Genomic DNA, 21,889 nt, shown 5'->3' with positions numbered 1-21,889 from the left:
CTCCCGGTTAAGGAAGGTGCTATCGAAATCTCCAACTCAGCTAAGTTACGTCCAAAAGCCGGATGGGCACTGGACGGACTCCAGCGCCGAAACCATAAAATTTCTAATGGATACACACTTCCCAGCAAGTGCGGGCTTGTCTTCAAGTATTGTCAGCGGAGGGTCACCTAATAATCAGCTGGGGGGCTACTCTGTATTGCGATTCGAAAACGAATTCGATGCGATTGTCAAATCCGAGTCGATAAGCAAATGGTACTCTGTATTGCTATAGCATTGCTAACAGTGTTGCCTTTTTGCTGTTTGCGTATTTTCCTGTGTGGGTTTGGCATTACTGCTAGAAGATGTCAAAGAATGTAAGAACAAAACAAATAAAGTAAAAAAATAAACAATTGTATATTGCGATTAGGAACGCGTTCAATTTGGCTTGTGCTTTAAATTAATAGTTGCAATAAAGATTTAAAAGTGTATAAAATGGATTCAGTGGCACTATGGGATGACACAAACGAGAAGCGCATTGAAAGACGAATTATTCGTGATAGCTCCAATGAACCTTAGTGATAAGAGGTATGCAAAATCTATGAATTTGTAAGTTTGTGACCTATAGAAAGTTTATTTTTTGTGTTTAGTTTTGTTCAAAATTTCCGCCTGAATAAGGATGCATTTTTATATGTGCTAGATAGCATAAACGGCGAACTCAAGAGCACAAAAAGGTCAACCGCAGTTCCAAACATTTTGAAGTTGTCGAACACATTGAATTTTCTTGGCCAGGGGGCGTATCAACACTTGATTGGTCAAGATTGCCACCCGGGTATGGCCCAGCAAACGTTTTCCCGTAGCATGTTCGAGGTGTGTAGCGCCATTGAAAAAGTGCTATGTAAAAAAACATATAGAGTTTCCATTGTCTGAAGCGGAAAAGAATGAAGCAAATAGAAGTTTCTATTCGGCTTGCGGAATTCCAGGAGTGATTGGTGCGGTCGATGGAACTCACATTCAATTGGTACGACCGGCTCGAGACGAGCATTTATATTTTAACCGTAAGCTCAAACATAGCATTAATGCAATGGTGGTAAGAGTGATACAGTATTTATAAATACACATTTAAATGCAACTACATATTTATGTATTTATATATTTCAGATTTGTGACCACAAAATGCGCATAAGGGCAGTAGATGGAAGGTTTGGAGGTACTTCGCATGATTTCCACGTCTGGAGCCTATCTTCAGAGCGTGCTTGCTTAAAGACGAATTTTGAAAATGGAGACAGAGGAGTGAGAATTCTTGGTAAGATTAACATACTCTAGGTATTTCGCCTGAGGATTTGCTTCGCAGTTTTTCTAACCACATACTTATGTTACTTTATTATAGGAGATTCTGGATATCCCCTCGAGCCATGGCTGCTAACACCATACAGAAACGCAGCAGAGAACTCTGACGAAATTTTTTTTAATGATAAGTTTTGCAAAGGAAGATCGTTAATCGAACGAACTTTTGGAGTATTAAAAGGCAGGTTTAGATGCCTCTTAGCTGCAAGAGAGTTGCTTATACACCCGAAAAAGTGGTTCAAATTCTAAACGTATGCTGTGTTTTGCATAATATTTCCATTTTATACAAAGTGGATGATCCTTCAAACATTGTTTTCGAGCGAAATGACCCTTCAAGTGCCGATGTCGATGCACAAGAAAGTCCAAATTTGTCAAATATCGCCAAAAACATTAGGGAACAAATTAAAAATAATACTCGAGAAACCCAAACTAAAGAAATAAAATATATGAATTGTTCAATTATTTTTGTTCATGTATTTTGAAATAGTTTTTACATACACATATGTATACAAATGTATGTGAATTTAAACATGTTTGATGTAAAAAAACGAATACAAAACATAAAAATATTAAATTAAAATAAATTCGAACATGCTCACATATACACTTATGGCATTAAAAGGTACATATTTTTTAAATTTTTAATTATCATTTATGTAAATACATACATATATGTATGTATGGTTCAAATTAAAAGGTACACTATTTTTTTCATTTTTTAATGTAATATATATATGTAGATATATTTAGTTAAATTAAGCATAAAAGCATTCAATTAAATCAAAATTAAATTCACTTCAATAAATTTACGTCATTAAATTAAATAAAGCGTACTGACTTTTTCATTCAACATTGTACACATTATCACATACGTTTATACAATCTTATATTATATATTTATAGTCTTTTATATTAATTTATTTTATTTTTATTTTATATATATATTAACGTACAACAAAAAAAAATATATAAAATATATATATTATGTAAAACTCACAAGCAATATTTTTAAAGGCACATATGTTGATATAAATATATATATACATATACATACATATATATATACATATATACGTATGCGTATGGGTGTTTTCAAAAAAACTATACGCATACATGTATAAATATACACATGTATGTATGTAAAACAAAACCCTACAATACAAGTAGTCGAACGCACAAGCATGCCACAAGCACTATATGCACAGTGTTTAAGGTAGGCTTGCAAATATTCGTAGAAGTGGTATGCGTCAAGCACATTCAGGTAGTAAGCAGGTAGTAAGTACAGCAACGTGACCCCGACAGACGTAGAGCTTAGTGCTCAACCTACCTCCCGACGGAATACTTGACGGTAGTACCGGGGGGTAAATGGTACTCAGACGGTAGGAGGTTTTGTGCGGTTAAAGTCCCACACTGACTATGAGGCTTTCGATGCTTCCTCCTCGTAAAACAAAAAAAAAAAAAAAAACATGTATGTATGTACAAACGTATTATTAATCTAAAACAAATAAACAAGGAATATAAAACATAAGTGTATTAAAATAAATTCACATACACCTACGTATATATGTATCTATATAAAAAGGTATGTACATAGTAATATTAATGTAAAAAGCAAAACAAAATAAATATAAAACACAAATACATTAAATTAAAAAAAATGCAGGTCCATTTGTTTAATTATTTGGTAATTAATATTAAATTAAGCATCATTTTTGTAAAATCACATATTTTTTTATAAATAGGTACGGTCTTATTAGTATATATACATAGTGAAACAACACCTCTTTTGGTTTACTGTGCCTGTCGCTTTGAGCTAGAGATCAACTCGTTGGTACTTGCTTCAACAACTAGGTCCTCCTTTTGTAGTTCTAGTTTGGTTAGCTTCATCTTCATTTTTTTATTGTCTGCTATTTGATGGTAAAGGAACCTTTCTTTCTCCAGCTTTAGTCGGCATTCTTGTAGCTCTCGTTTTTTTTTTCATTTCGCTGTAAATGTTTATCAAGTTCGAGTTTATTTCGTTCAGCAAATTTATTGAACGCTTGTGGTACTCGATTTGATTCGACACTTGATGTTCCAACAGACTTTGCTTTCTGCGCGGAGTTTTGGCGGTGTTCGAACAAGTGGGAAGCTCTTCTTGCTCGCTTTCTTCTGAGCCTGTATGTTCATTATCTGAGCACGAGTTCCCCGACCCGGCGGAACTGTCTGCTCGTGCTACCGGACTCCCACGTTGTACCACCGGACTCCAACGTTGTACCACCGGACTCTCACGTCGTACCACCGGACTCTCACGTCGCGCCACCGGACTCTCCCTCCGTTGTATTGAAGCCGACTTTGGCTTAGCACCAAACCTCGAGGTGCTAATGGTTCCGCTCATGGACTTATCTGCACTCAATAGCTTACTTACTTCTTCTTCTAGGTGTGTTAACGCCACAACCCCCGACGGACCCCCACCAGTTCCGGAAACGCTTGTCTTGTTGCGTCGCATTTTTGATTTTAGATGCACTTTGTAATCAGCCCACACCTAAAATTTTTTGCATTTAACTATGTACATAAATAGCTACCGAGAAGTACTTACTTTTTTCCAACCAGCAACATCGCGCGATGGTGGACCAACTGCATTTAGCTGTGATGTTACCCTCTTCCACAAATTTGAGGCAGCATTTCGACCATTCGCGGACTTTAGTAATCCCTTCGACAAGTCGGGATGCGCCTTCATGAAGTCCACGAGCACTTCGAATTGTTTTTGTTGCGTGTGCTTCATTTTAGATTTTTCCCTAAAAAACGTTAACAGCACTATTTATTAAGTGTTTAAATAAACATAAAAAATAAAACAACATATAGTTTTTGGTAAAAACTTACATTTTAAACTTACATTTTTTTGCCGCGCGACTAAGTTTTGTTGTAGGAAGACAGATTCGAATTTACAGAGCAATTGACATTCGCTTTCGCGATACAGAGTGTACGCAATTCGAAAGGGAAAAATGAATGCGAAAGGGAAAAAGCAAATCCGAAAATCTCAAATGTCAGTTGCGATAGTTGAGTTACAGAGTGTAGATAAGGCAAATGCGAAAAAATTTCCATTCCCATCGCAATACAGAGTAGCCCCCCTGATAAGCGAAATCACAGATGACAAAAGGATAGATTGGGCTTTACAGAACTTCAAGCCCTATAAATTGCCGGGGCCGGACGGATATTTTTCCGGCTCAGCTACAGTATACTGCCGAACTTATAAGGCCCTGGATAAAAGGGATGTTTATAGGTTGTTTTATGCTCAATTACGTACCAGTATTGTGGAGGGAAGTCAACGTGGTCTTTATCCCCAAGGCAGGGACACCCTCCCACTCTAAACCAAATGATTATAGGCCTATAAGCTTATCTTCTTTTCTTCTTAAAGCACTCGAAAGACTCCTAGAGGACTACATCAGGAGGAGGATTGATCCGTCGCTTTTTCCGCAAGCTTAGCATGCCTATACTAAGGGCAGGTCAACTGCGGTCTTGCACTCACTGGCATCCGTTATAGAAAGGTCACTAGACCTCAAGGAATACACATTGGTGGCATTTCTAGATATAGCGGGTGCCTTCAACAAAGTTCTCCCGGAGGCCATCACCTCGGCGCTGACCGATCTGGGGGTGGACGCATGCCTGGTGGAGTTTATATACAATCCGCTTACGCGTAGGCAGATTAAAACTGACCTAGGTGGATGCGCGATCCGCAGACCGGTCGGCAGAGGCACTATGCAGGGAGGTGTGCTCTCTCCGCTACTTTGAGTGGTTACCGTCAACCAACTACTACGCCTCATGGAATCAGAAGGTCAGCAAGTGATCGCGTATGCAGATGACATCCTGGGGATTCTCCCCTAAGGTGACCTTTTGCGCCCGATTATTCTTTATGGTGCCTTGGTCTGGTGGCCTGCACTAGCTAAAACTACTTATCTTAAAACGCTTCAAAATGTGGAACGGAGTTCGGAGCTCTGCATCACCGGGACTCTCGGCTCCACTCCATCTGAAGCACTCAACACAATGCTATACCTTCCACATCTTGACCTGGTGGCGAAGGAAATAGCGGTCATCACCGCTCTACGCATAAGGGAAACAGGTCTCTGGTCAAATAGATCTAGTGGACACGCCACAATCCTGGGCACGAACGCCCCAGTCCCAATACCGGTGCGCACTGACTACTGCACGCCAAAGAACGTCTTCGTTAAAAATTATAGTATATATATACCATCTCGGCAGGACTGGAATACGATACCGGGTGCCATCAACATATTCACGGATGGTTCTAAGCTTGACGGGAAGGTGGGAGCAGGCCTCTTTTCGCCGGATCTGGGTCTAGAGGTCTCTTTTCGCCTACCAGATCACTGTAGTGTTTACCAAGCGGAAATGGCGGCAATACACAGGGCTGTGAACCATCTCGGGTCTATGCCTAAGGATGGTAAACGGGTGTTTATTTTCTCAGACAGCCAGGCCGCATTAAAGGCCCTGGACTCATTCGTCGACAACGCAAAGTCGGTCACTGAATGCCGCAGATCTCTTAACGAGATGGCTCAGCACTTCAGTATCAGCCTTATATGGGTACCTGGGTACAGGGATATTGAAGGCAAATGCAGAGCAGATGAGCTGGCCAGAAGAGGCACCACCGACCATATCCTTCCGGGAAATGATTTGGTAGGTATACCCATGGCCACTTTCATGCTTCGTGTGAACACAAGTACTATAAGAATCGCAAATATACTATGGTCAGCCATATCATCGTGTGAGACATCTAGGTAAACCTGGCCCTCGTATGACAAGGGGCGCACAGGAGCGCTTCTGATTTTAAACAAATCAGTTCTATCGTCCCTGATAAGGATTCTAACAGGGCATTGCTTAATAGGCACGTATGGTGCTAGAATGGGGGCAACGACCTTCGACTATTGTCGCAGCTGCAGATGTACAGAAGAGGAAGAGAGTGTCCAGCACCTTCTCTGTCATTGTCCAGCCCTTAGTAGGCATAGGTTGGCCATCCTTGGTAAACCTTTTCAACATGATCTCGCTGAGGTCTCTAGCTATAAAGTAAAGGCTCTAGCAAAATTTATAATTTCCACGAGGTGGTTAGACCCGCTATGGCAGGGTAGGGGTCCTCTTTGAGACCGTATAGGGTATTACAATGGGCCCATTGCTGGCCTAAGTAGTCAGCTGTTACCATACTGTCCAGCTCAGCCCTTGCAACCTAACCTAACCTACGCCAAACATTTCCCTTCGATTAGCAAAAGTTGGAAAATTGATAAGTTTTAATCGATTAGTGTAAGGTAGTAGATTAAATAAAGAGTCCCATTGAAAATTCCAGACGATTAACCCATATCATCACAAAACTTATACCGAATGTCACTGTAGCAATGATTTTATTGGGATATTTTGAAAACAACAAAAAGTTGTCATACCAAGCATTCCATTAATACCGAAAGATATGCTTTAAATTTTAAACGCCTCCTATCCTATTACACTCTAAAATTTTTGTATGAAATGAAGATAAAATGGGGGTAAATTCCTGTTGAAATAATTTTTTGGTGTAAAATGCCGATGTTTTGTACGTATTCATGTTGAAAACAAAAAAATGGATGATATTAATATAAAAAAACGTGTAATATTTTGATTTACACCCGAAAAGTAGGCAGTTTTACGCAGGAAGTGTGCAAAAGTATACATGCTGTGTAATTTCATACAACAATGTGTAAATTTCGGTCGCTTATTATCGTATTCTGCTTCAGCTAACTGTAAATTTTCATTTTCTGTGAAATTGTCGCGCTTGTCGTCTCGTGGTGGAAAAAATATTTAATTTAATTTATTTATTTTTACAGCTTATACTAAGCCTAGCTTATATATATAATAGTAATTAATATATAATCTAATTAAATTAATTTATCTGCATCTATTGACTGCACAAATGGAGTGAGAGATGGGTAGCAGACGAATGACACCAATGCAAGGATTTTGCCAGTTATATCTAACGCTGTTAACGTATTTAAAGTGCGAAAGCAATATCTAAACAGCGATGCACTTACTAGGATGAGTGATGCGTTACAGTATGAGCTGTCGCCCCAGTCCCAATACCGGTGCGCACGGACTACTGCACGCCAAAGACCATCTTCGTTAGTATATATATACCATCGCGACAGGACTGGAATACCAGACCACATAGGGTACCGGGTGCCATCAACTTATTCACGGATGGTTCTAAGCTTGACGGGAAGGTGGGAGCAGGCCTCTTTTCGCCGGGTCTCTTTTCGCCTACCAGATGACTGTAGTGTATTCGTATTCGTCAACAATCACTGAATGCCGCAGATCTCTTAGCGAGATGGCTCAGCACTTCAGTATCAGCCTTATATGGGTACCTTGGCACAGGGATATTGAAGGCAATTGCAAAGCAGACAAGCTGGCCAGAAGAGGCACCACCGACCATATCCTTCCGGGATAAGAATTGCAAATGGACTATGGTCAGCGATATCATCATGTGAGACATCCAGGCAAACATCGCCCTCATATGACAAGGGGCGCACAGGAGCGCTTCTGAATTTAAACAAATCAGTTCTATCGTCCCTGATAAGGGTTCTAACAGGGCATTGCTTAATAGGCACGCATGGTGCTAGAATGGGGGCAACGACCTTCGACTATTGTCGCAGCTGCAGATGTACAGAAGAGTGTCCAGCACCTTCTCTGTCTTGTCCAGCGCTTAGTAGGCGTAGGTTGGCCATCCTTGGTAAACCTTTTCTACATGACCTCGCTGAGGTCTCTAGCTATGAAGTAAATACTCTAGCAAAATTTATAATTTCCACGAGGTAGTTAGACCCGCTTTAGGCAGGGTATTGGTCCTCTTTGAGACCGTATAGGGTATTACAATGGACCTATTGGTGGCCTAAGTAGGGAGCTGTTACCACAGTGTCCAGCTCAGCCCTTGCAACCTACATAACCTAACCTAAAGCACTCTTCAACAGCTTTCACTTGATATCCATATTGCATAAACACTCTCTAGGCATTCACGTGCCCACGTTTTGGCCTATATCTCGAGATCCTAGTCACCCATGGGTATGAAAATTACCTCCTACTAAAGCACACATCAACAGCTTTCATTTGTTATCCATATTCTATAAACACATTCTAGGGGTAGCCGGGTCCACGTTTCGGCCTATATCTCGAGACCCTACACACTCAGAGAAAAAATCGTTCTAAAACGAACGAAACAAGTTCAAAATTAAGAACATTCGTTGACAAAAGTCTGTTAAGTACGTTTTTTCTTAACTCGTGACCGATGTGCTCGTTTTAAGAACAGTTTTTGCAAGCACACCGTTCATATTTCATGACCACTTTGGTATTGATGTGTGAACCTTCTGTGCTCATTTCAAGCACTACTTGGGCTTGAATAAAGATTTTTCGTTCTCACGCTTCGAGAACGATTTGTGGTCGATTTAACATTTTTCGGTCTCAATTCAAGAACGGTCTGTGATTGAACTTTTGGGGGGAGTGAGAAGGTAGTTTTTTCAATGAATACCCATTTATTTATTTTTTTTTATTAATAATAATTTTTTTGTCATTAATAAAAATATTAATAACAAGACAGCTATTATTAACTTCCAAAATATGAAAAAAATGCATAATATGCATTTTTTTATGTATTTCTCTTATTGAGAAATTCTTCTTTTTACTGATGCAATCTGAATATATACCAAAAACAGTTCATAACAAGTTTGAGAATTACCTGTGCATACGTGAATGGAACTGAACGAAAAATAAGAGTTAAAAAAATAGAACATAAAAAAATTGTTTTAAAAAATTCAGAGTTTGACGGAATCGAACTCGCGCCACACGATCGCAACCGCAACATCGTAGCCGCTGGGCTACTACAACTGCTTGATAGCTTGTGCCAAATGTTGTATTTAACATTGTCGTCCACGCGAATTGTACCGTTTCTTTTTTCACGAACTTAATTTAAGAACATTGTTCTTAATTTAAGAACATAGTTCTTATTAATAGAACATTTGTTCAAATTTTAAGACCAGCCGTTCTCTTTTCAAGAAAATGGTTGTCAGTTCAAGAACAAGCTTGTTGTTTTGAGAACAGGTCGTTCGTTTTTCAAGAACAAAAAAGTAAGAACATAAAAAGCTTGAATTGAGTCCGGTGGTGCTGAATTTTAGAACGGCGTTTTTCTCTGAGTGTACGTCGATCGCAACCAAATGTAATAACCACCGCGTGAGGTATACGCAGCTTTTGTGAAAGTTTGAACAGAATCGACCGACGCATTTCTTCAAACACCGGCGAGCAACTAACACACATTTTAGCCTTTTTTTATATATATATATGGATTTTTATTTTTCACACTTCACTATATTAAAACGAAATGCAGATTTTCGTTGCTTTTTAAATTCGGCTTAAAAATTGTACATGGAACAACTAAAGACTCTCCTGAATTAAAAAAAGTGTCTTAGTACCTCTAAATCGCGGGCCCCCTCAGGAACCCCGGGCCCGTTGTTTAATTAAACACCAACCAATTACACGGAAGTATATCCCACCTTACAACGTCGTAGCTGACCTGCGGAGAACCAATCGACTTCGAAAAACTTGCTGTAAGCCAAAAAGCAGCACCGAGTTAGAGGAGCTAAAGAAAAGCGACAAGCTTCAGTTTAAACTGATCGACATACCAAATACAAGCAACGCACTATGGTGTGGCATCTCTACCGGTCGTGCACGTTCCTTCGTAACAGGTGATTTTAGAAGACAAATGTTTAATTCCTTGCACAATTTATCCCATCCAGGTGTACGGTCCACCGTGAAAATGGTATTGGAACGCTTTATATGGAAAAATCTATCGATACCTTTAAAATACCTGACACACGGTTTAAGCATGTCAACATAGATTTAATTGGCCCGCTGCCCCTGTCCGGTGGCTTTAAATACTGCTTGACCTGTGTTGAACGATTTACCCGATGGCCCGTCGCGATATCGCTTCAAGACATCACCGCAGAAACAGTCGCACACGCCTTCTTATCTGGGTGGATCGCAAACTATGGAGTACCGAGAGCCATAACAACTGATCAGGGTAGGCAATTTAAGTCAAAGCTCTTCAAAGAACTATCACTTCTCACAGGGTCAAAGCATCTACTCACTACTGCATACCACCCGCAGGCCAATGGACTCGTCGAACGTATGCATCGTACATTGAAAAGCGCAATCAAATCTCATACATCAGCTAACTGGATCAACAGTCTCCCTTTCGTTTGACTGGGACTCCGCACAACCTTCAAAAACGACCTGTGTGCATCGCCGCAGAAATGCTATACGGGACAACATTGTCACTACTCGGAGAATTTTTCGATCAAACAAGTGAGGAGTACACCCAAAGCGATTTCGTAAGGGTATTGCGCAAAATCATGGCCATGCTCAAAGCCGTTCCCAATTTAAATCATTCATCTCATACCGCGTTTGTTCACAAAGACCTACATAGATGTAGTCATGTATTTGTGAGGGACGATAGCGTGGGGCCACCACTAAAGGCACCATTCGACGGCCCTTTCAAGGTAGTCAAACGCCAAGCAAAGTTCTTCGATATCGAAGTGGGAAACAAGGTACTCAAAATAAGCATAGGTCGTTTGAAGCCCGCATGTATCTTAGACGACGAACATAAACAAACAGAATAAGCACAGTTCCAAGTTTAGCAACACAAAACGATAACCAGCGAGCGGGACCACGCAGCATCTGAACCAGCAGTAAAAAAAAAAACGGACGAACAATTCGCTTTCCGAAGAGGTATTCCTAGACTATGCGGGCGGCGTCATTCGAGGGGGAGTGTATGTACTTATCTGCACAATCAATAACTATACTTAGTAAAAGGTATAAATACTCCGATATTTCATATTAACATTACAATCACCCTGTATACTATTTTAATCTCTATTCGGTATATACACATGTAATTACATAGGTACGTAAGTAATGAAGTATGTACATAAGTGCACCGATATTAACATGCGTAAATACTTGTTTTTAAACTAACATAATTCCGTTAGGTAAAATTACTGTTCAATTTAGTTTTGTATAGGAATAAGTACTTTAGAAGAAAATAAGAATAAAATAGAAAATCAGTTCGTTTTCAACCATCGCGTGAACAATCATTTTCAGACGGTTAAGGAAGACCCAAAAACGTATTCGGTCTAATATATAAACCAACTTATATAATATCAATTATACAAAAATAACAAACTCAGTCTTGAAGACAGCAATTGATGTACTAATTAATGATCATCCAAAGAACAAAACTTTGCTTTTACTATTCCTTCTGCCACTGGAATCATGCAGTGGTATGTCAGCGTCCCTTTCACTGCTACTGCCTTTTTAAATCTAGCTTCAAAGTTCTTTTCTTCTTTGTAGTATTCCTCGTTTTCCACATATTTAAATGAAATATTAGGGATATCCGCTATTGTCCAATCAAATAATTCTTTTGGCGTTTGAATTGGATTATTCGCTCTCTGTAGACTTGCTCTGGCAGCCAATATTTTCAAGGTCCCACCTAAAACATCGCATGCATTTTTGCCATGTGAACTTGGAAAAAAAAGTGCCACTCCGCACTCAAACCGAAATCTTTTTTGATGGTGGGTAAGATTAACAAAATTTTTTTTTGTTTTTATACTGTGCAAAGTTATATTTAACATATTCCACTAGGTATTTTTGAAATAAATGCACGGCAATTGTGTTGTAATGTAAACAGTCCGAAATGACCACAAAGCTTTTCATACGAATTTCGCCGCTTTCATGCCTATAATAAATGGCAAATGGAGGAATTGTTGCCTGATTGTTATTCCAATGAATTCCTTGAGCAGCATTTTGCACGACAAATGCACAGTTTTCGGAAAAATCACAGAGAACGATGCATTCATTTTCTGGTAAAGATTCTTTTTTGCTGCTTATAAACTTGTTTTGGCTTTTAACTATGTATGAATGCAACACAAATTTTTTTAAACCGGACTCTAATTTTTGCAAGTATTCATCAACTGGGGATATCATTACTTGCAAAGTGGTTCTCTCGACGTTCACCTATTGTCTGTAAGTTATTTCCTCAATGAATCTATCCTCCAAAATTGTTCTTATTTCATCGATCAAATTTGTTGCCACAGGGCACTGCGCACATTTTCCGAAATAACAATTTGTTGATGCATTAAGATATAACATACGTTTTAAACAGTCTTGATAGCTTTTATTTGGGTGCACAGATTTGGGATTTGCTTCTGACAGAATTTTTTCTTCCTTAGAAGTTTTCTTAGCAACAGTTATCATATGAACTGTAGCAGAGAAATGATGTTGAATTTTCCGACGAGGCCAATCATTGCAAATAGTTAAAATTTTAAGTTGTTTTGCTCGATCACGTGTGGTAGCGAATGCGTCTTTAAAGAAGAGTTTGTAATATTTCGTTTCCATCATTTTCATCGAAGCAGACGTTGTCAGCACTGGCTAAGCCAAACATTTTACCTGAAATTGTTTCAGAAACATTCTGAATTGGTGAAACTCCGATTATTTCTAAGCCTTTGTTGATTAAACTAGTTGCCTCGAACATTGCTTCTCTGTATTTCTCGAATGATACAGATGTAGAACATTCCGGAGCGTAATACACGTCGCTATCAGTTTCAGCGAGAACTTCGCTGGAATTAATATCATCTGATTCTTTCATCTGGAAAAACGAATAAATGTATGATAAGTACCTAATATTTGACGAATTAAATAATATTGAAATTAAAATATGGAAAACCATATGTGTATATGAGGGTAGCTGCCAAAGTTTTACATATCGTCACCTAAACGTGCAAAAGTGGCAAGTCCAATTTTTTACGAAAATTAGTTTTTAATGCAGGTCGCTAGAAAAATAAAAAATTTGTATTCAATACAAGTTCAGACGAGTGCTCAGTTGTTGAGATTCCAGTTTGAGCCAAACAACGCAAGCGAAGAGTTCAAACACAAAGCAGTACTTGGTTTGCCGCGAAAAATAAGAAACTCAGGCAAAGTGGAAACAAATACGTCGGAAAGAAGAAAATAGGCGACGTTTGGCAGTACAACATCCAAAAAAAGCAAGAAAAATTAAAAAAATCGTTATATTTACACCATCCATTTGTTTAACTACATATGGACCCACGTAAATGCTTGCGTGTTTATCGCGCGGTTCTTTTTCTACTAGGACCGTATCGTTTACTGCAATGTCTGAAGGACGTATATTCCTATAGTAATACAATTTATTACGTTCCTTATGTTTGTCTATGAGCTCTTTTGCTAATACATGGGATTTTTGCATACGGTACCTTACTTCCTTTGCGTAACCCTTACATTATATATTGGATCAATGGTTTCTTTCCATAGCTCATTTGGTAAAACTGGCTTTCTACCAAATGTTAGCTCAAAGGCCGTAAATTTATTATCGAAAACGGTATTGGATGTTATGTTGTGCAAGAAAGTAAAGTACTTTACATATGTATCCCAATCAGAGAATATATCGTTAAGGTACGCCCGTAGGTATTCGTTAAATACTCCATGGTTACGTTCGATGGTTCCAACGGTTTCGTGGTGATACGCTGTTTAAAAGTCATGTTTGATATTTAAAAGTGACTTAAGTTCTGCAAGGACTTCATTTTTATATTCGGTTCCTAAATCTGACCTGATGGATTTCATAGGACCATATATTAAAATAAAACTTTCCAAAATTGCCGTTATAGTTTCGACTGTGTCTGTAAGTAGTATTTCTAACGTTTTTAAAATTTTATTTCCACATTATTTTAAATTCGCAATAGTATAATATTTGGAAAAATAGATCATCTTTTGGCCATTCAACTTTGTTAATATGGTGATTGTTAGCTACCGTTTGTAACTTCGAAAGTAACTCTCCTAAGTTTGTTATTTCGTTAACAATCTCTCGATTAAGTAATTCAATCTTTTTACGTCGCATATGTGCGCTTATATGAACTTTAGAAATTTTACTTTTATCATCATAAAAAATTGTGGTTCTTAACGCGGAACCTTGTTAGAAAATTTGTAAGCAAATTTGTCGTAAACCTTTACATCATCTGGACTGTCTGTGTTATTATCGTTGTACTGTACGTCTGTGTCGCTTTTTTGTTTCGCCTTCGCTCTAGTTTGTACTGCAAAAACGTTTTTTGTTGATTCTTTTATTTCCTCGAAAGAGAAACGCGAAAGTGCATCGGCACCAACATTTGACTTCCCTTTAATGTATTCTATTGTAAAATTGTATTCCTAATTCTAGTCATATTCTCGCAAGTTTTGATGCTGGATCTTTCATATCAAAAAGATATACAAGTGGCCTATGATCGGATTTAACAAGAAAATGTGTTTCGTAAATATATGGTCGGAAATGCTTAATGGCAAAGTAAATCGCTAACAGCTCTGACTCTATGATGGGTTTCTTTTGTTCTGCAGTATTGAATGATCTCGACGCATAACAAATAGGTATCGTTACCTTCATGGATTTGACTTGGGATAGCACCGCATCCCATTTTTGATGCACCAACCGTAACTATATATTGTGGTTTGAAATCTGGATATTGTAGTAGATTTGGTGACACTAAAGCCGATTTCAAAGAATTAAACGCATTTTCACAAAAATTTTTCCAATTAAACTCAACTTTTTTCTATTTAAACGATTTAGAGGTGCCGCTGGAGAGGCAAAATTATGTATAAACCTGCTGTAATAATTCGCAAATGCGACTAATCTTCGTACAGCATCTTTATCAATTGGTTTTGTATAATTTTAATTGCTTCTATTTTGGATGGATCTGGCGACAAACCTTTAGCTGAACACTTTTGTCCTAATAACGTTACTTCTGGTCGAAGGAAATGACATTTGTTCGGGTTTAGTTTGAGATTAAATTTTCTGCAAGTGCTGCAAACTTGTGATAAATTCTTAATATGGTGCGTTTCACTGAAACCTATGACGATAATGTTGTCAACGTATAGAAATGCTACGTTAGGTGGAATACCAGAAAAAGTCATCATTCTTGAAAATGAATTTGGCGCTATATTCAAGCCAAAAGGTAACACTTTCCATCAGAATACTCCACGGTCAGTACTAAAAGACGTTATATCTCGCGAGGTGGGATGTAACGGCATTTGATGGAAACCGAAAAATAAATCTAGCGTTGAAAAATACTTTGCCCTGCCAAGGTTATCAAGAATATAATCCACTCTAGGGAGAGGGAATTTATCAGCGATGAAAAATCTACACACATCCTACAAGCCTTTTGCCCGTTTGTATCTTCTTTTGGAACTATAATAAGTGGACTATTATAATTTGAATAACTTTCTTCGATTAAGGCGTTTTCTAACTATATGTTAACCTGCTTGTTTATCTCTTCACGTTGCGAGTGCGGTAAGCAGTAATTTTTTACGTACACAGGCGTAGTGTCATTCAGTCTTAGGTTTTGTTCGTAAAAGTTGTTTAATGACATTTTGTCGACATTAAGAGCGAAAATGTTCGAATATTCTAAACATAAGTCTAGTAAATTGCTTGTAGCATAATTAGGAATTTGTTTTTTAAAATTGTCCTTAGATCGTCAATACGCTTATCTTCTTTTACTACTTTGTTTATTTTATAAACGTTATAATTAGAAATTGAATTGGTTCAGTCCGGATGGTACAATTTTTATGTATTTTATGCTGTTTGTTCTATTTATTACTTTGAGAATAGGATTGCTTGTATCTATGATACATCTTGCTGTAAAAACTCCGTTAGTGATTTCTTGTGAGTCCACGAAAAGTGATTCTGTTGATTTGTTTAAGTCAAAAATTCGAAAAACTTCGCATCGAGGTGGAATAACGCAAATATCGCCTTCCGTTCCGTGCAGGATTGGAAGTGATACTTTTTCGTAGCCTATCCAAAAGGAAATAGAATTTGAGTTATTGTTGATATTACATTTGTTTTTTTTTTTTTAAGAAATCTTTTCCTAGTATTCCGTCTGTCGGATTATTAAAATCGTTATTTACCACGTGTAGTGTGTTTGATGAGAAAATTAAAAAAATTTAGCTCGGAAGTAATTCCAGTGATATTAATGGTATCAAAGTGATTAATTGATGAAATATTGTTAATGCAAGAAATTTTTATTAACGAGATGTCGGCTTGTGTGTCGACAAGAAATGTGTAAAATTTGTTGGAAACAGTGATGTTTAACTGTATATAGTCGGAATAATTTAATTTAAGCAATAAATACTTTTAGAAGGAAAAAATGTGTATGAAGAAACCGTTAGTTGTCTGTCTCGTCCTCCCTCAGTGTCCGCTCCTGAGGGGCGTTCACGTTTAAAGTCCGTACATTTGCAGTTCTATTTCTAATGTTTGATGTCCGCGTGTTGTTTGTATTGCCAGTATTGTTGTTGCCGTTGTTGTTGTTATTGTTCCTATTCTCCTGTAATCGGTTTCCGTTTCCTGAATGGGAATATTGTCGATGATTGCCTCGATTAAAATTATTGTTATTATTATTGTTAAAATTTGGTCTGTATTGTCCATAATTGTTGTAATTACGGGATTGGTTGGAGAAGTTACGACCTAGACCATTATTTTGAAAATTTCTGAAGTTGTTGTTGTTATGACCCCTGAATGCTAATACTTGACGCTCTTTTACTTCGTTTGGCTGTTCTACTATTAGATTGGCAACGACGTCTTTGGAATCTGTAAATGTAGTTGAACGAGAATTGATTTCACTAAACTTGACCTACCGTTCAATCGACAAACATTTACTGTTTGCTCGAATGCCATTTCGTGAGTTTTCGCTTATGTGATGCCATCTATAATGAGCGAGCGTTCCAGTGAGTCGGCTAATTCCTCAACACGTCTAGAAAAGTCTGTGTAGTTGTTATTATTTACTTGTAAAGCTGCGTTTTTTCCAGCCACAACCTTCGAGTTGTCTGGTTTTATACGATTTCGTAGTGCTGCTTCTATATCTCTAACAGAACGAATTTGAGTAGGAATCGCCTCGGGGGCTTTACCCTCGAGTTTAGATTTTATAAAAGAAATAAAAGTATTTGTTAAAGTTTCGTCACTGAAACCTTCAATCAAATAAATTTTGTCTAGAAATGATTCTAAAGCAAGTGGATATCCACTATAATTTTCGCGCATGGTTGAAGCGCAAAGGCCAACGAAACTTTTCTTTTGTTCTAAAGTAGCCATTTCAAAAATACGTTTAAAATCGAAATAAATATTAGGTGAATTACTTTCTGCTGATTGATCTTCTAAAGGCAATAATAAGCTTGGTTTTGTATTAAAACTTTCTCGATTTTGAGAATTGAAATCGAAAAATTCTTCGTCTGACTCGTCTTCAGGAATAGTCGCTAATTCTTCTACAGGAATATTTGTTTGGCAATTTAATCGATCAAAGCATTTAATTAATTGTTCTTTACAACGTGATAACTTTCCTTTTGATTGTTTAAAGTTAGAGTCTGAACTATTATCAGTAATATATAACACTATATTATTATATGATTTAATGAGTGAAAGCTTATATTCTTTTAATTTATTTGCATTCGTCGACAATGGTCGCTTTTTGTAGAATTCAGTTCGTTACTTTAAGGATATCACTTTGTCTTATTTTAAGTTCAGTTTCGAAATCTGACATAGCCTTTTAAACTCAAACAGAAGTTATTTAAAGAATTTAAAAAAAAAATATTGTAGTAGCGCACGTATATAGTTAAAGTAGCGTAGTAAAGTAGACGTAATTTATTTTAGTACAAGCCAGTAATCGTAAAAGTTTACAAAAAATTAAGACCCAAAGTCAAAACCGAAAAAATTTTCAAATCCGAGGATTATTAAACCCCATCCTTCTATTATATAAAAAATTTGTTTTCTTCCGGAAATATTTTATTTCAGTGGTATGATCTTTCTGTAGTATGTACTGTTTTTTTTTTAAGTAAGAGTAAGAGTAAAGGTAAAAGTCAGAATAAGTGTAAGAGTAAGACTAAGAATAATAGGCTAAGGGTAAGTGGAAGGGTAAAAGAAACAGTAAAGGTAAGAGCAAGGAAAAGAATAAGAGTAATAGTAAGAGTAACAGTAAAAATAAGAGTACCAGTTAAAGTAAGAGTGAAAGACAAATAAATGAGAAATAGGAAAAGAGAGGGAAAAGGCTGAGTTAGCGTGGCAGTAAGGGCAAAGAGTAAAGGTGAGAATAAGAGTATGAGTAAAACTAGGAGTAAGAGTAAAGTTAACAGTGAGAATAAGAGTAAGAGAGAGAGTAGGAGTAAGAGTAAGATTAAGAGTGAGAACAAGAGTAAAAGTAATAATCTGAGTAAGAGTAAGTGTAAAGGTTGGGGAAGGTGAGGAGGTCGAAAAAGTGTGGGGGTTGGCGAGCGTAACGAGCAGGGGGCAAAGCCCCCTAGTCTTATTAAATAAGAATAATGAATTTCATTCATAAAATGTTGTATTAAATGCGAAGAATATAATGGAGAAATTTTCCAAATTCGATTAATTAATGGTCTAATGACTTCCAGGGCAGATACCGATTGCAAAAAAAAACTTAGAAACTCTGAATATTCAAAATTTATTCTATTGACATAACCATGTAAAATAAGTGAAGGGTAGTATGAGGAATTAAATTGAATATACGAAGCTGTATTATAACTTCAGAAAAATGATACTGCACATGTTCCTGTGTTCGAAAAGAAGAAATCTCAAAGAATATGCAAAATTGGAATGAGAATTAATAATATAAGTTAAAACGCACTAAATTGATAAGGGATCCCGATTTGGCAACTATACTTATATGCAAAAGCCGAAAATATATTTAAAATATTTTATATATTGGAATTACCATATTCCGCAAAGTACCGTTTGCAAAAATCACCTGTAAAAAACGTATGGAGTTTACATGCAAAAGAGGTTGTTCACATGCAAGTTAAAACAAATGAATGCGTTTAAATGTGTATTGTATGTATATAATGTAAAATTTACAGTACATAACTTTTGAAAATTTATGACAACATGGAAAGCGATTTGGAAATTTCATATTATTGGAAAATCAAAATGTGTCTATACTTTCAAACACAGGTAAAAAATAATTCGTTTTTTTTTAATTTACATCACGTTTATTTGCTTTGCTTTCAAACACAGGAAAGCAATGATTCGTTGAGAAAAACTTTTTTTAAAATTTACATCACGTTTATTTGCTTGTTACTATGTATCTACATTACTTATCCCATACATACCCATATATATGCATACATATATACGACGGAAAACTGCCTTTCTAGGAAAAATGTTGGGATGTAATAGATGTGCCATGTGATAGATGTTGTAATGACCGGAAAATGTTGTGAACCAAAAAAAAAATGTTGTTGTTTATTTTATTTTGTTAAATTTGTAGTAAAAAAATCCTTTTTCCGTATTTTGCTTTATCCTGTTAGTATTGTGCAATTTAGTTTGAATTTTGCTTGTTTAGTTTTTGGAGCCTGCGTATACTCAATACCTGCTATCAATTTCCTCTGCCTGTTACCAATTTTCGCTGCCTGTCACCAAAATCCGCCATTTTGGATTAAGTCACGGTCGCCATGTGATATACCAGAAAATATAAGTGGCATAATTACCCAAATTGCTTTTATTTTCGCAGCAAGCTGCATCGCAGTAATTATACAGTCGATCGTAAAGAAATAATTCAGCCGGCACACAGTAAAAAAAGTACTCTTTTTAATTTATTTCGTATTTTATTATCTTTAACAATTTCTTAGTGGCTGTCGGTTTGTAGATCCAAAAATGTAATGGACGAGATACTCACGTACCGGGTTGCATTTCGCCCGTGCGAGCGACATCAGCTGATGTATTTTTGATGTGGTGAAATTGAACTTAAGGTGCCATTACACAGACTTGCACTCCTTGATAGAATGACCTCCTCTGAGGCAATTGAGACAAAGTTGTAGTTTTTTCACTTCCCATTAATGGGAAAGACCTAAACATTTTTGGCATCTTGAAATTCTATGTTCGCTAGAGCGACATAAAGTGCAGCCAGCTAGTGGAAGTCAATAGAACCTTTTTATTGTTATTGCCATAGGACAGTTTCCTTCCTACCTGCTTATCGGGCAATGCAATAGCGTTTTCGACATTTTCGAGGCGTTGGCAACGTTGTTCCAAAAATGTTTCCATTGAGGTCCACGTTGGTATTTCGTTTGCAGGTGCTTCTTCCTTCCACTTGGATCGAGATTTGATGTCCAACTTCTGTGCATCGAGTTGAATCAAAAGACAATCTGCTATATGTTCCTTTGTTCTCATGGTTTGTAAGGCACGTAAATGAGCATTCATCGTATAGCTAATTTCACGAACCAACCTTATCACGCTCTACCTTTTTGAACTGCACAATATCCCTGATATGAGCCTGGAAATTTAAGCAGTTATTGTCAAACCTAGATTTTAACAAAACAGTAGCATTATCATAATTTTGCGCTGATATTTCCAACGATCGAATTGTGTCTAACGCTGCATCACGTATACTTTATCGAAGATGCTGTAATTTTTCTATTCTTGTCAAATCTGTGTCTTGATGCGCAACGGTGTTGAGCATCGAAAATAAAATCTGGCCAATCTACATAGTTACTGATAAATTTGAGAATTTGCAGGATGAGTAGCTTTTGCTTAGGTTGAGTAACGATGAACGACGGCTGATCTCCAGCAGATACCAGCAAAGTAGAGCTGTGAGCTTCTGTAGTTCGGGATGTGTGCATCTGTCGAGTCAACTTCGTTTTTACCTCAATATAATGGTTTTTAGATGTAGTAAAAATGTCATCACTATCGCTATCTTCCATTTGCGCATGAGAAACTCAAAGGTGAATGAGTTGTTGATCTGGTTAATTTGATGGATTAGTGACTCCAGCTTCTTCTTGGCGTCAACTGAGTCGGTTTTGTTTTTTTTTTTTGACGATTCCACACGGTGTTCGAAAATAATTAATTTTTGAATTTGAACCGATTCCGCGATAACGTCACCAATGTTTTTAGGATAATAAGCTTTTTTATTACCCATGTTATTATTTCAATAAAGAAAACTGTACGATATAGGTATGAAATTTATTTTGATTTGCACCATGAACATAAGACGAATGGCAAAAACTGCTCTTAGTATTTACCCTTATATAGTTTATCATATCATTATTCTATGCATCTATTGTACAAAGAGCATCTTTCATTGGTGCAGAAATATTGCCTTATTTAACGGTAGCACAAACAAGAGATGTAACTAATTATGTACAAACATATGTTGACAGATTCAGCTGTTTTAGCGGTAGTGCACAATAGGTTTTTTTATGCTAACATACATATGTATGAGGGTGGAGCCGTGTGTATAAGTCCACGAAAGTGGGGAAAGCTTCTGCCCGCCATTCATCTGGGGATGGCCAGAGCGATTATTTTGCATGCGGTTCAAGCAGCTCACTACTGCCGGTCGCTTGCGTCCAAGTATCCTCTGGGTAGCCGTTTAGCGGTGAGCTAATGTGAGAAGGCGACAACCTGGTTAGGCCACTCTGACATAATCGGTTTAAGGGCTAGCCGGGGAGATCTCATCGGCAGCGTCTGTAC

At 37.3% G+C, this 21,889-nt stretch overlaps 2 protein-coding genes across 8 annotated transcripts in view; both read right to left on the bottom strand.

Annotated features, from left to right (window-relative positions):
• Positions 1-21,889, bottom strand: part of LOC137234558 (plexin-B-like) — an 846,294-nt gene that overhangs the window by 574,930 nt on the left and 249,475 nt on the right. The window lies entirely within an intron of this gene.
• LOC137234560 (uncharacterized) lies at positions 2,895-4,073 on the bottom strand. The gene is made up of 2 exons (XM_067758018.1): positions 3,899-4,073; positions 2,895-3,844 (listed from the first exon to the last, which is right to left on the bottom strand). Exons 1-2 carry the CDS (start codon positions 4,037-4,039, stop codon positions 3,221-3,223), a joined length of 765 nt encoding a protein of 254 aa, XP_067614119.1. The 5' UTR covers positions 4,040-4,073; the 3' UTR covers positions 2,895-3,220.

Source organism: Eurosta solidaginis, chromosome X (assembly GCF_040869045.1).
Source record: "Eurosta solidaginis isolate ZX-2024a chromosome X, ASM4086904v1, whole genome shotgun sequence".
In the NCBI taxonomy this organism is placed as follows: Eukaryota; Metazoa; Arthropoda; class Insecta; order Diptera; family Tephritidae; genus Eurosta; species Eurosta solidaginis.
This window is presented reverse-complemented; position numbering and strand designations above follow the sequence as displayed.

What these genes read in the sequence shown, in the direction of transcription:
- LOC137234560 (XM_067758018.1), bottom strand. Translation starts at nt 4,039, where the DNA reads ATGAAGGCGCATCCCGACTTGTCGAAGGGATTACTAAAGTCCGCGAAT. An exon ending in ATGTTGCTGGTTGGAAAAAA is followed by an intron (nt 3,845 to 3,898) that starts GTAAGTACTTCT and finishes AAAAAATTTTAG; the next exon opens with GTGTGGGCTGATTACAAAGT.